Here is a 15,019-nt window from a genome sequence, read left to right as displayed (position 1 = left end):
TTGATGCAGTATTTGGCCAGCCACTTGTGTGTATGTAGCGGACTCAGACCAGCAGATTCCCACTGTTTATCCACTTTGTGTTGATGCAGTGTTTGGCCAGCCACTTGTGTGTTTTGGGGGCTCAGACCAGCAGATTCCTACTATTTATCCACTGTTTGTGTTGATCTAGTGTTTGGCCAGCCACTTGTGTTTATGTAGGGGACTCAGACCAGCAGATTCCCACTGTTTATCCACTGTTTGTGTTGATCTAGTGTTTGGCCAGCCATTTGTGTGTTTTGGGGGCTCAGACCAGCAGATTCCCACTGTTTATTCACTGTTTGTGTTGATCTAGTGTTTGGCCAGCCACTAGTGTGTTTTGGGGGCTCAGACCAGCAGATTCTCACTGTTTATTCACTGTTTGTGTTGATCTAGTGTTTGGCCAGCCACTTGTGTGTATGTAGGGGACTCAGACCAGCAGATTCCCACTGTTTATTCACTGTTTGTGTTGATGCAGTATTTGGCCAGCCACTTGTGTGTATGTAGCGGACTCAGACCAGCAGATTCCCACTGTTTATCCACTGTTTGTGTTGATGCAGTGTTTGGCCAGCCACTTGTGTGTTTTGGGGGCTCAGACCAGCAGATTCCTACTATTTATCCACTGTTTGTGTTGATCTAGTGTTTGGCCAGCCACTTGTGCTTATGTAGGGGACTCAGACCAGCAGATTCCCACTGTTTATCCACTGTTTGTGTTGATGTAGTGTTTGGCCAGCCACTTGTGTGTTTTGGGGGCTCAGACCAGCAGATTCCCACTGTTTATTCACTGTTTGTGTTGATCTAGTGTTTGGCCAGCCACTAGTGTGTTTTGGGGGCTCAGACCAGCAGATTCTCACTGTTTATTCACTGTTTGTGTTGATCTAGTGTTTGGCCAGCCACTTGTGTGTATGTAGGGGACTCAGACCAGCAGATTCCCACTGTTTATTCACTGTTTGTGTTGATGCAGTATTTGGCCAGCCACTTGTGTGTATGTAGCGGACTCAGACCAGCAGATTCCCACTGTTTATCCACTGTTTGTGTTGATGCAGTGTTTGGCCAGCCACTTGTGTGTTTTGGGGGCTCAGACCAGCAGATTCCTACTATTTATCCACTGTTTGTGTTGATCTAGTGTTTGGCCAGCCACTTGTGTTTATGTAGGGGACTCAGACCAGCAGATTCCCACTGTTTATCCACTGTTTGTGTTGATGCAGTGTTTGGCCAACCACTTGTGTGTTTTGGGGGCTCAGACCAGCAGATTCCTACTATTTATCACTGTTTGTGTTGATCTAGTGTTTGGCCAGCCACTTGTGTTTATGTAGGGGACTCAGACCAGCAGATTCCCACTGTTTATCCACTGTTTGTGTTGATCTAGTGTTTGGCCAGCCACTTGTGTGTTTTGGGGGCTCAGACCAGCAGATTCCCACTGTTTATTCACTGTTTGTGTTGATCTAGTGTTTGGCCAGCCACTAGTGTGTTTTGGGGGCTCAGACCAGCAGATTCTCACTGTTTATTCACTGTTTGTGTTGATCTAGTGTTTGGCCAGCCACTTGTGTGTATGTAGGGGACTCAGACCAGCAGATTCCCACTGTTTATTCACTGTTTGTGTTGATGCAGTATTTGGCCAGCCACTTGTGTGTATGTAGGGGACTGAGACAAGTTTATTTAATGTTCAGTGACCCGTTTGCAGGCACAGGGGTGTTGACGAGCTGGGTGTGCAGGAGACAGACAATTACAAAGGTTTACAGTTCAAATGCTACATGTATCTTCAAAATACAGATAATAAGTAGATAAATATTGAAATTAATATAAAATACCATTCTTTATTTAACACTTAACCAAACTTAACCAACATACACACACACGCTAACTCAGACAGTTCCCTAACTACCTTACCATCCCGCAGGAGGCCATGTCGGAGGTGCCGGTGGTGGGGTCGCCAGTTCCGGAGTACGAGGTGGAGGAGGAAAAGGAAGAGGAGGACGAGGAGGAGGCACGGATAAGGAAGAAGAAAAGATTATTAGCTGTAGCCCTCCCTCCAGCTGATAAGGGGATATTAAGGAGCCCTTCCTACAGGTGTGTCTGTCTACCTGTGTGTCTCTTTCTATCTCTCCTTTTCATTTTTCCAGTTTCCCATTATTTTCTCCACCCTCTCACTGTCTTTTCTCAGCCTCTCACAACCTGTCACACCCTCTCCCAGCTATTCACAGCCACTCACAGCCTCTCTCTCTCACTCTATCTCATTCCCAGTGTATCCAGACCATTCCAGACTTACCCCAAACTGTCCCCAAGACTTCCAGTCCATCCCAACTTCTCACAGCCTCTTCCAGCCTTTCACAGCCTCTCTCTCTCTCTCTCTCTCTCTCTCTCTCTCTCTCTCTCTCTCTCTCTCTCTCTCTCTCTCCTCTCTCTCTCTCTCTCTCTCTCTCTCTCTCTCTCTCTCTGTCTCTCTCTCTCTCTCTCTCTCTCTCTCTCTCTCTCTCTCTCTCTCTCTCTCTCTCTCTCTCTCTCTCTCTCTCTCTCTCTCTCTCTCTCTCTCTCTCTCTCTCTCTCTCTCTCTCTCTCATTCCCAATGTATCCAGACCATCCCAGACTCACCCCAAACCATCTCCAAGACTCCCCTTCTCTCTTCCTCTCCTCTCCCTCTCTCTCCCTCCCCTCTCTCACTCTCCTAACTCTCCCCAGGAGAGGCCCCAGTGGTGAGCAGATGGTGATGCTGGAGATGATACTGGCATATTGAGTATTATAATTAGCCATAAACACTTGCTTGCTTACTTTCATGTCTACACAGGTTCGTTCGATGCAAGGAGTTGGCACAGGAGGCGTCCGAGGCTGTGTAGAGCGGCCGTCTGAACCTGGTGCCACAGCTTACTATGTTCAACAGGTGCGTGTGTGTGTGTGTGTGTGTGTGTGTGTGTGTGTGTGTGTGTGTGTGTGTGTGTGTGTTTTGTGTGGTCATTTCACTATCTATCTATCTGTTTAGTTTGTCTCCATCTGTCTGTCTTTCTGTCATTGGTCTGTCTGTCTGTCTGTGTATTGCAATGATTTTTCAGTTATGTATTTTATTTTTTATTCTTGTGTACTTGTGTCTGTCTGTATGTATGTATGTATCAGTCAGTGAGTCAGTCAGTCAGTCACTCAGTTAGTCAGTTAGTCAGTCATTCAGTCAGTCAGTTAGTCAGTCATTCAGTCAGTTAGTGAGTTAGTCAGTCATTCAGTCTGTCAGTCACTCACACAGTGTTAATCCTCCTCTTCCTCCTCCTCCTCCTCCTCCTCCTCCTCCTCCTCCTCCTCGTCCACCTCCTCCTCCTCCTCCTCCTCCTCCTCCTCCTCCTCCTCCTCCTCCTCCTCCTCCTCCTCCTCCTCCTCCTCCTCCTCCTCCTCCTCCTCCTCCTCCTCCTGTTCCCCACCACCCCTGCCGAGAGGTGAGTGTATGTACGTGTGTGTGTGTGTGTGTGTGTGTGTGTGTGTGTGTGTGTGTAGTAATAATAGTAATGCTATGTACATATATAAATACTGTTAATATTATTGATAAAAAATATTGATGATGATGATGATGATGATTCAGTGGTGATTATGAAAATGTGCATTACAATATAGGGTAGATATTATTGTTATTACCTGTGTGTGTGTGTGTGTGTGTGTGTGTGTGTGTGTGTGTATGTGTGTGTGTGTGTGTGTGTGTGTGTATGTGTGTGTGTGAGGAATAATTGAATAATTGAATAATTGATGCTCTCTCCTTTGCTATTCATTATATACATGGACAGATGCCTGAAGGAAGTGTGTGTGTAAGGGAGGATAAAGAGATCATGCTGGCCTATGCAGACGATGTCGCTGTCGTGACAGGAAGCCAACAAGATCTTCAAGAGGCCATGACAAGATGGAATGATGTTTTAAATAGGGAAGGAATGAGAATGAACAAACAAAAAACAGAAAATAATGAAAGTTGGCAGAATAAAGGAGGAATGTAATATTTACATAGAAAACGTTAAACTGAAGCAGACCAACAAATTTTGTTATCTGGGAGTACTTTTCGATGAGGAAAACAGACAGAATATAGAAATTTTAAATAGAATACAGAAGTACAATGCAAATGTCAGTGCATTGTATCCCATACTTAAAGATAAGAATATTCCAAACAAAAGTTAAAACCATAATATTTACAACAATACTAAGACCAGTACTTCTATATGTTTCAGAAACTTGGACAGTGACAACAAGAACATCTTCACCAAATACAGAGCAGCAGAAATGAGAGTTCTGGAGAATGATCCGAGGTGTGACCAGACTTGATAGAATTAGAAATGAAGAAACCAGAGAGAGATTAGGGATAACATCTGTACTGAAGTTAATTGAAAAGAACAAATTGAGATGGTATGGACATGTCCGAAGAATGGAAGATACAAGATACGCAAGGAAGTTTCTGGAATGGGTTCCTCTAGGCAGGAGGCCGGTGGGACGACCTAGGAAGCGATGGATGCAGGGAGTTGAAGAAGCTACTGAACGAAGAGGAAGAAATCTACAAGAAATAACCAGAGATGAGGATTTCATGGATAGAGACCTTTGGAGAAGATTTGTAGAGGCCGGACACTGACAGGCATTGCCTACCTTGCGTCTGCTGAGAAAGTAACTGTAGGAAGAATGCAGGAAATGGAGGAGGAGGAGGAGGATGAGGAGGAGAAAATGAGTAGAAAACAAGAAAAATTAGAATAAGCAGATGGAATAAAAGAGGAAGAAGAAAGAAGAAAAGGAGGAAGAAGAAGAGAAGGAGGAAGAGGAGGAAGAAAAGGAGGAGGAGGGAGAAGAAGAAGAAAAATAATCACATTAAGCTGGAGAGGAAAGCAAGAATAAGCAGGAAGGAGGAGGAGGAGGAGGAGGAGAGGAGGAGGAGCAGCAGGAGGAGGAAGAGGAGGAGGAGGAGGGAAGGCTAAGCAGGAGATACCCTCCCTTGCTCTAGTTCAAGCAGGAGGCATGGCCGGAGGGAGGAGGAGGAGGGAGGGAGGAACAGCTATTTTTTGGGAGTTCTTAAAGATCGCGTACCTTGAGGGCTGCTCCTCCTCCTCCTCCTCCTCCTCCTCCTCCTCCTCCCTCCTCCTCCTCCTCCTCCTCCTCCTCCTCCTCCTCCTCCTCTCTCTCTCTCTCTCTCTCTCTCTCTCTCTCTCTCTCTCTCTCTCTCTCTCTCTCTCTCTCTCTCTCTCTCTCTCTCTCTCTCTCTCTCTCTCTCTCTCTCTCTCTCTCTCTCCTTCTCTCTCTCTCTCTCTCTCTCTCTCTCTCTCTCTCTCTCTCTCTCTCTCTCTCTCTCTCTCTCTCTCTCTCTCTCTCTCTCATCTCTCTCTCTCTCTCTCTCTCTCTACAGCCTACAGACTCACTATTTGCTTAACCACACCTCTTGCCTGAAACAAATGAAAAACTTTTATCCTTCTCCAATCACATTTCAATTTTGTACTTAGTCACAATCACACAGTATATGTTGTTAATTTCAACTTTACAACAACGGTGACAACATTTCATCTATTATATACATACTTTTTATTATTAAAGCTTATCTTATAATTATTTCTGAAGAGATTGACTAATTTTTGTAGTATTTATGACTTAGAACTATGATAAAGCTATGAATTGATATAATTCCTGATTTGTTTTATCTTTTCATTATCCTTCCTTTGTTTATTGAGCATTTTATATTACTTAGCTTAAAAATGCAAGAACGGTTCAGAAGTATTCAACCTTGGGCTAAGGGCCAAAATTATGGTATCATTCAAAATGTCCTTCAAAGAAAGCCCTCTGTAATCCAACACACTTAGCCCATTAATCCTTCCATTTCTCATCAATTTGTTCAACATTCATATTTTTCCCTTATAGGGTTGAACAATTTTCATGGGTTCAGAGCAAAAGGCTTCCTCATTCCTCCCCAAGGTATTCTCGGATGGTAAGCAGGTTTGACTCTGGAGCAAACCTGACCAAGGGCTACTGCCCAAGGCTACAGAGGTTCCTCTCCCTGAGGCTGAATGCACAATGTGAGATGGTTCTGTTATGTGGATGAATGTCATGGTGGATAGCAATGCCACCACATTCCTACAATCATCCATCACTCCACTGCTCAAATGCTTCTGCAACCAATGATAGGTATGCTGCCACATTCTGCATGGTCTCCTTGGCTCTCAGATAAGGATACTGTCAACAGGTTTGGGATTGCCAAAAAATCATAAGGAGCTATGTCTGAAAAGTCCAGAGAGAGAGAGAGAGAGAAAGGATGAAGCAAAGGAAGAGTCAAGAGGGAGGAAGAGAGAGTAGGACAAGAAAAAACAGAACAAATAAATCCCCTACACGTCTTGTCTCCATTCACACAAGCCATGAAAAGCTTGTCCATCCCTGAGTGCTCAGAAGCAGTGTTCCACTGATGATGTGGAAACTTGAGACACCCAATCATTTAATGGGCTTTAGTAGGTTTTGTCACCAGTCTTCTGTGTGTCACTGACTACATTTTGAAATTTTTATCTGTTCTATTTAATTTTGTGTGTATGTACACAATGTTTATGGTCAATAAACTATTTATAAAACTATTTATCTGTGTGAGTAAGATAAAAGCAGTTATTGTTATTATTATTATTATTATTATTATTATTATTATTATTATTATTATTATTATTATTATTATTACACATTTTCCTCCTTGTATTTAAATATTATTATTATTATTATTATTATTATTATTATTATTATCATGAATTGTTCTTGTTTATAAATAAAATACTGTAACTGATTATTATTTTTTTTATCATTCATTTAGACTCTCTCTCTCTCTCTCTCTCTCTCTCTCTCTCTCTCTCTCTCTCTCTCTCTCTCTCTCTCTCTCTCTCTCTCTCTCTCTCTCTCTCTCTCTCTCTCTCGAATAAAATGACTGGTGAGGAACTCTAATAATTAAAGTGCTAAAAAATCCATTAAACTACGAGAAATAAGACAAATAATTAATGACACACCTAATAACACAAACAAGGAGTAATAAACAAAACTTAAGCCAGAAAACACGAAAAGATAAAACTATCATATAAAGAAATACGAAGTTAAAAAAAAAAATCATGAATATCAAATAAATAACTCACATATAATCAATAAACACGTAAGGAACAGTAAATAAACAATTAAGCCATTCATTGCAAGGGCCACAGTCAGAAAGTGAAAAAAAAAAAAAAAATGCTTAGTTAAATACCGAGGCTAAATAAAACAAGGAATTAGACAAATGACAAATAATTAATAAATACATAAGGAATAATGAATAAACAAAAATTAAGCCAGGAAGACTATTATAATTATTGCAAGGAGACGATATGTATGTATGTATTGTATGTAATTCGAGGTTAAAATGGCTCAAATCTGACCCAACAGCAGGCCATAAGTGAAGGTGTTCCTCAAGGCAGGGAGGGGGGGGGGAGCAATGAATAGGGGAGGGGCTATAAACTATTGGGGGGATATTAATTAATGACGCATCCAGTTTAGCGTGTGTGTATATTTCGCGTTGTGATAATTTAAAGGTTTTCTCGCGTTTTTATCTTTATTTATTGATTGATTTTATTTATTTATTTTATTTTTTTGGCAGGTGTTATATTTGTTGAGTGTTTTAAGTAACTGTGGCTCATTGCATCAAAACTCCATTCATTACCTTCGTGGGAAGGTTCAATTTGGCAAGGTTTTATTTCGCATTTTGGGTTTTGTAGTAAATTATGCATTTTCTCATATTTTTCTTTGCTGGTATTGTCCCTTCCACGCCATATATGACTGGAAAGTTGGGGGCGCCTTCCCCCCCCCCCCCACCCTCCACTGCTACGTTTTTTTTTCTTAATCAGTCAGTCAACCAATCAATCAATCCCTTCATGAATCATACCCATTTCCAGGTGTCACCCCCACCCATAGATCTCTCATTCTGTCATGTATGAACAAGTGCTAAGGGCAAGCTGAACAAGTACAAAGGGCAAGCCAGCTGTCTCTTTTAATATTCTTGCCTGAAATAACATTACAAATGAGGGTCTATTAATCATCCATTAAATAATCCATTTTTATTGCTTTCTCATTCTTCTTGCTCTGTGTATTGTTAAATTGGATGGTTATATCATTGTCCCTTCCTGTGTTTTAGTGTGCCATTACCTGTCCTCTCTTCCAGCTGATATTTAGTTTGTACTAAAATAGACTGGCATAACTTTACAATTTATACACAAATAACAACATAAACCAATAATGCATTGATATTATGCATGATAGGAGTGGACATTTCCACTCTACATCATTAATGAATGCATGATGAGACGCACACTATTACAAAGCTAATGAGTTCAATACAAACACTCAATAACAATTTCAATAACTTTATTAAAAATAGCAATCTTTATAAATCATGAAACCAACATCAAATGCACAATAATGCAAACACTTTTTACACACACACTCTTTAATGATATTTCCTAATATACAGTATAATTCCAAACAGAGAGAGAGAGAGAGAGAGAGAGAGAGAGAGAGAGAGAGAGAGAGAGAGAGAGAGAGAGAGAGAGAGAGAGAGAGAGAGAGAGAGAGAGAGAGAGAGAGAGAGAGAGAGAGAGAGAGAGAGAGAGAGAGAGAGAGAGAGAGAGTGATGAACTACCTGGGGTCATAAATGCAAAGTACAGGTATCAGTCAGGCAAAGCATAGTGCTTGCCTGTCTCATATGGAATGTAAAAACATGGCTTCATATCATTCCAGACCTGGGATTATGGCCAAAAGTTACCAAGCAGTGCTGAGCAAAATCCAGTAGAGTAATATTCAGTATCATTGAATTACTGACAAAGTAAAGATCATTATGTGCAATGATACTCACTACCTAGGAGCATTTCAGGTTACTACCAAGAGTCTGACCATGCTGGCAGGGATGGTTAGGCTACAACACATTACATACTTCTCCATTCAAATCAGTCAGCTGATTAAATGGTGAGTTAAACCATTTTGATCATCTAAATCATATTAAGGCATTGGATGAGACCTGGACAGCTTGGGTCAACACCATACATAGGTACTCCACTACTCTGTGGGAGACACTTGATTGTGGCAAGAGTCATCACAATACCAAACACCATCCTTGACAAAGCACAGCATGGCCCACTCATCCACAGGAACCCAGCCATCTCTAAGGAGCAAATTAATGCTGCCCAGTGTCACTCCTCATCACTTTTAGGGAATAAGAAGTAGATCCCACCCAGCACCATCTTTACATAGAATATAATACAGAGGATAGAGAAGGAATACAAACAGGGCACATGGTATGGTATAGAACACCAACCCTCACTTTTGGAAAACCCCAGCCACTCAGTAGGAGACTGAGTGGCTGGAATACATGGAATACAAAGTGCATGGAATACAGTAGTATTCCATGCAGTTTTTAATACATATAATATATTATAGTGAAAGGAACATATTTATATAACATATATATAAGGACGCTGCTTATCTTCTCGAGCTGCTGAAGGTCATGATCTGCTTCCTTTTCCTGCACCAGCTTTGATATCAAATCCTGCAGGAAACAACTGTGTTAATTCACATTTTGAATAAATCTAATAGATGAAATTTCACTTACAACACCTTATGTGTCTCTGGTGACTCATGGAGGACAGATACATCACCTGAGAGTAAATGGTCAGTGAAGAAGTTGACCCTTGATCCTGGCTAATCACATTAAGTACATTAAACACTCCTGTTAACTAATAAATGAGGGATAGATTTCTCTGGAAGGTTACATTACACTACTTCCCTGGCATTTGAAAACATTTTGCTCTACATGAACTCATATGGAAGCTTTACTGCAACATTAAATCTCAGCTAGATGCCAGATGGTGTAGCCTCCATCACAGAGCAAGGTAATGATATGAAGGCTTAGTACTTTGGTCAACACCTGAATAAGAACCGTTTGAGATGCAGCAGAGATCACTAACCTGCCAGCAATTGAATAAGAAGTGTGTGAGATGCAGCAGAGATCACTAACCTGCAAGCAATTGAATAAGAAGTGTGTGAGATGCAGCAGAAATCACTAATCTGCCACCTCCTTCATGCTGCAAGTTAACCTGCTCTCCAGGACCCTGTGAGCCTCCTGCAGTTGTTGCAGCTTCTGTTAAAGCTCAGTTCCTCCCAATCCTGTTGTTTCTCCTGATAAAACAATAAGTTTGTTTCTCTCAACTTTTCTTAATACAGCCTCAATAAACAAATCCAATAACAATGCTTTTATTTTGTTATTAATTCAAAAAATTGAGCAACAGTGAGGAAAAATTATTTGCTTTATTATTAGAGAATATAAACTTTCTTACCTTTTGGTTCAGTTATGACATCTTCAGACAACTTTTCATGAGCAAGAGATTCTCCCAGCAGTTTGTTATACTTATCCCTCTCACAGTCTAGCTGAACCTGAAGACTGCTGCACTCACTCTCCAACCTGCTAACCTCAGATGTCAGTGTAGCCACTTGACCCAGCAATTTCCCCTTGGTATCTGTACCTGGAGGTGAAAAATTGATGCAACAGAGGGCCAGCCAAGAATGACCAATGGAAGTAATTAGACGTAATGTAAGAAGTGGGTATAAGACTAAGGGAAATAGAAGGGCAATGGAGAGAGGGTTAGATGCACCAGAAATGTCTGTGGAGCCAGGAAAAATTTAAACTTGTAACAGAGATAACTAAGAGCAACTGTGAATGAATAAATGTGATGTGGCCTCCACCCATGACTGGGAAAATGCAAAAGCAGCACCTCAGACACCAGGACCATGATGACTGGCAGCTCCCAAAATTAGCTGCTGGCTTTTGTACTCCTAGTCACCACAGGAGGCTCATCCACAGCTAATCCTATCAGCTGATCATCTTGGGTGAAGTAATTGTTTATCAGTCTGGCTGTTGAGTCCTGATGCAGAGATGTGTGTGTGTGTGTGTGTGTGTGTGTGTGTGTGTGTGTGTGTGTGTGTGTGTGTGTGTGTGTGTGTGTGTGTGTGTGTGTGTGTGTGTGTGTGTGTGTGTGTGTGCACTTTGGAAATCCTCCCTCCAAGGAGAATGTCAGTTTGATATACAAATATATATTCATGTGGATGGTAGCTCACATTTAGCTTCTGAGTTCTCACATGAAGACGTGCCATCCTTGTCTTTTTCCTCTGAGGGAGTGACTTTATACTCTGTGATAAGTGCATGCAGCTCACTATTCTGTCTTGTGATGTTTTTTATTTCTATCTGTGAAAGACACAAGAAGGCAGTAAGTTAACTTGTTTAACATGCCACATCATTTTATATATATTATGCCAAGTTTAAACAGGAAAGCCTCACCAGAAGCATCAACTAAAGACCAAAGTGATTAACAAATCTTTCACTTTACCACCCTTAATGACAAAAGCTGCTGATGTAGCATCCCATCCATATCCTGCATTTTTACACCTTCATGATTCCAACACTGCATCATTTGTTCATGTCTTAAAGACACGGCCATGACAGAGTAGTCCTCACACTCCTGTCAGTGCTCTTCTGCATACACTTGAGCCTTGCACACTCCAAGCATTCCTTCCACTCATCCTTCCACATCTAAAGCACCATAGTACTCTCCACCCATTTTTAAGGAAACTGTCTCCATGCATAAACAAACACACAACCTCACGTACTCCATGTATTGTTTTCAGTAATGATTAATCTTACAAAGTAAACCAAACTAATATACAAAGACACTTGTGGTACCTTTGAAAGTTTGAGCTTATCTTCTAGTTGTTTAATCAGCTCTGTCAACGTGATATTTTCTTGAGCAAGGTGGTCGTGGCTCAGGCCATTCTCTTCAAAGTGGCTGTGGTTGTGGACCGTCACCAGCTGACCACTAAGGGACTCTGTCTTCTCCCACAACACAGTGATCTCGCGCTCTTTCTGCAACGCCTTTTGCCTGGTGAACAGCGTGGCAAGTGCACATACATTAGAACAGTATGTGACCAATGACGTCTCCATTCTACATTGCCATGACAAGAATACAGGGCTTTACTGAACATAAACCAAGGACGCCTCCATTCTACATTGCCATGACAAGAATACGGGGCTTTACTGAACATAAACCAAGGACGCCTCCATTCTACATTGCCTTCCTTCTTATCTTTCTCCTTTCCTTCTCCATCGTCCTCCTCCTCCTCCTCCTCCTCCTCCTCTCCTTCCTCTTTCTTTCCACCTTCCTCCTCCTCTTGTGACTCTTCACTCTCTTCCTCCTCGTCCTCCTCCTCCCCTTTGCTTCCCTCCTCTGAAAGAAAAGACTTGTTTAAAAAGCAAGCAAATATAGTAGTAATAGTAAAAAAAAAAGTCAAGTAAATGAAAGTTTTATACACATATGAAATTAGTGAAAATTTGACACCAAACATTCTCTATCTGTAACATTACATCAGAATGACGAGAACACAAGATATGAAAAGTGAAAGGGAATGATGTATATAACAAAGAAAAACACTGTATAATGACATATGACAGGAAAATAATCTTGTATACTTGAGTCCCTTAAATACTTGCTTCCTTGTATATTAACTCCCAAAATGCTCATTCCTTGTACTCTCATTTTCAAAACACCTCTTCCTTATATATTGTCACTCAAACACTCCTTTCTTGTACACTTATTCCCAAATCATTCCTGTCTTCCTGTATTCTCATTCTCCAAACACTCCTGCCTCTGCACACCCAGTTCCTCAAAACATTTCTTCATTGTTTACTCATTCCCCAAACACACCAACTTTCTTGTATACTTAGCTCTCAAAAGATGCATTTTTAAACATCCATAACTCCTTTTATTTTCATTCCCCAAACACTCCTGGCTGTGCACACTCCAGCACGTTAACACCACACACACATTCACACTCTTAATATCATCTGTCAGCCCCTAGTGGAAAGGGACAATCTTGTGGCCCACCATACTACACCTCAGGAGGTCAGACACAGCATTCAGGTAAACAAAAAAATCACATTAACACCCACTCCCCACAGAACATAGTAACACCAAAATCAGATTAACACTCACCCCAACGTCACATTCACAAGACAAGTTTCTCATCCCACAGCCGTAAACTGTTTGCGGCCACCTACGAGGACCTTGCCAAGAAGATGCTTGCCTACACAACCCAACGGGACACAGCTCTGTACCGGCGCATCCCGGCTAACACGACAGGCCTCGCCAGCATCCTCTTCTTCATCGAGCGACTCCAGAGGTGCTACATACCCACGGGGGAGAAGCCTGTTAGCATGGGAGTTGCTGCTGGCTGGTACATGTTGTCAGCTCTCCTACAACAAGGTGAGGACCTGTTGAGGTGTAAGACTGGTCAGTTCAAGTGTTGGAGCATTTAGTGTTTGGTAAGATGGCTGGTACATGTTGCCAGCCCTCCTACAGCAGGGTGAGGACCTGTTGGGGTATGAGACTAAGTTGAATGCAAGGGTAGTGGTGTTTAATGTTTGATAAGATGGGAATACAGAAAGACAGTTATTAAAGGATAGATTTAAAACTGGGAAACTTTACATGATACCTGGTGTATTTTCATAATTGAGCTGATATTAACTTGAATTAGTTCTGGCATGAGCAATATAAGCAAGTGGTGTTAATATGACTGATATGGATATCAAGTAATGTATTTAATTTTATCAGTAGTTCTCTTCATATGATGATATCAACAGTTTTCTTAGTAAGATATGAGATATAAATCTTTTAGAAATGATGAGAAAAACTCTTAAATTGCATTTTCATCTCTGAAACATTTTAAAATGGTCTTTTCTACATTTTTAAATTTAAAAAGATGTGTTACTTTCAAAGATTTTAAATTGCCTTTGCATCATCCTCCATGTCTTAAAATTGCCTTTTCATGGCATCTTTCCCTCCTCCTCTTCCTCCTGCAGGCTCCAACACCTACCCAATCAGCACTGCAGCACGGGTAATCTACTGGGTTGGCTACAGTGTGTCCCTCATTGTGTACACATCATACTCTGCCACACTGGTCTCACATCTTGCTGTGGAGCAGCCTGCACCTCTGCCATTCAGCAACCTGCGGGACCTGTCTAGGCAGTCAGGCTGGGATGCTGGATGCAACAACAATGACCTCTTCCAAGTGACAGCCTCGGTGGGTCCTTGGCTTCTTGCTGTGTGAACTGATATACCATCCAGTGGTTGAGAGTTGAGGAGAGAGAGAGAGAGAGAGAGAGAGAGAGAGAGAGAGAGAGAGAGAGAGAGAGAGAGAGAGAGAGAGAGAGAGAGAGAGAGAGAGAGAGAGAGAGAGAGAGAGAGAGAGAGAGAGAGAGAGAGAGAGAGAGAGAGAGAGAGAGAGAGAGAGAGAGAGAGAGAGAGAGAGAGAGAGAGAGAGAGAGAGAGAGAGAGAGAGAGAGAGAGAGAGAGAGAGAGAGAGAGAGAGAGAGAGAGAGAGAATTTTGTTCAGTGCCAGATTTAGGAGTCCACAAAAAGACCAGCTGCCCAGGAGCCTCCACAATCTGGGGTCTCCACAATCTGAGGAGTCTCCCACATAAATATTCTGTAAGTGAAAGAAACTTAAATTAATCAAACACTAGTTTTCTATGAACTAAATATTTTTTTTATTACTATCAAAATAACCACTTGTTTCATTTACACTAAATAAATATGTTCCTTTCACTATAATATATTATATGTATTAAAAACTGCATGGAATACAGATACAAAAATATTAATATAAATATTTCAGGTAGATGGCCTCCACACTCAGGCTGCTCACAGGCCTCCACAGACACAAATCCAGCCCTTGATTTGTAAATTAATTATTTTATTTAATTATTTATTTTTTCTTTGTAAGAGGAGCACTGCCTTAGGGAGGGAGAGAGAGAAAGAGAATAATAAAAAAAAAAAAAAAAAAAAAAAAAACGATGCCATTTCTTTAAGAAATGGCATCTGTAATAATAATCTGTTATATGCCATAATAAATTATGGCATATAACATAAAATGTTATATGCCATTTGATAACAGTTTTCTATAGATCTAAGTG

General features: G+C 41.3%; 1 protein-coding gene, 1 long non-coding RNA gene and 1 pseudogene across 2 annotated transcripts; 2 read left to right on the top strand and 1 right to left on the bottom strand.

Moving 5' to 3' along the window:
* Positions 1-1,616: 1,616 nt before the first annotated feature.
* On the top strand, positions 1,617-4,178 carry LOC135097709 (uncharacterized). Its single transcript, XR_010266048.1, has 3 exons — positions 1,617-2,085; positions 2,801-2,893; positions 3,777-4,178. It is a non-coding gene; the product is annotated as an uncharacterized LOC135097709 (long non-coding RNA).
* Positions 4,179-8,353: 4,175 nt separating this feature from the next.
* Positions 8,354-15,019, bottom strand: part of LOC135097537 (dnaJ homolog subfamily C member 2-like) — a 34,638-nt pseudogene continuing 27,972 nt past the window's right edge.
* Positions 13,077-14,316, top strand: LOC135097695 (glutamate receptor 4-like). Its single transcript, XM_063999657.1, has 2 exons — positions 13,077-13,310; positions 13,907-14,316. Exons 1-2 carry the CDS (start codon positions 13,124-13,126, stop codon positions 14,152-14,154), a joined length of 435 nt encoding a protein of 144 aa, XP_063855727.1. The 5' UTR covers positions 13,077-13,123; the 3' UTR covers positions 14,155-14,316.

The sequence above is a fragment of the Scylla paramamosain genome, chromosome 4 (assembly GCF_035594125.1).
Source record: "Scylla paramamosain isolate STU-SP2022 chromosome 4, ASM3559412v1, whole genome shotgun sequence".
Classification (NCBI taxonomy): domain Eukaryota; kingdom Metazoa; phylum Arthropoda; class Malacostraca; order Decapoda; family Portunidae; genus Scylla; species Scylla paramamosain.
The sequence above is the reverse complement of the archived record's forward strand: the minus strand, read 5'-3'. Positions and strand labels throughout refer to the sequence as shown.

What these genes read in the sequence shown, in the direction of transcription:
- LOC135097695 (XM_063999657.1), top strand. Translation starts at nt 13,124, where the DNA reads ATGCTTGCCTACACAACCCAACGGGACACAGCTCTGTACCGGCGCATC. An exon ending in GTCAGCTCTCCTACAACAAG is followed by an intron (nt 13,311 to 13,906) that starts GTGAGGACCTGT and finishes TTCCTCCTGCAG; the next exon opens with GCTCCAACACCTACCCAATC.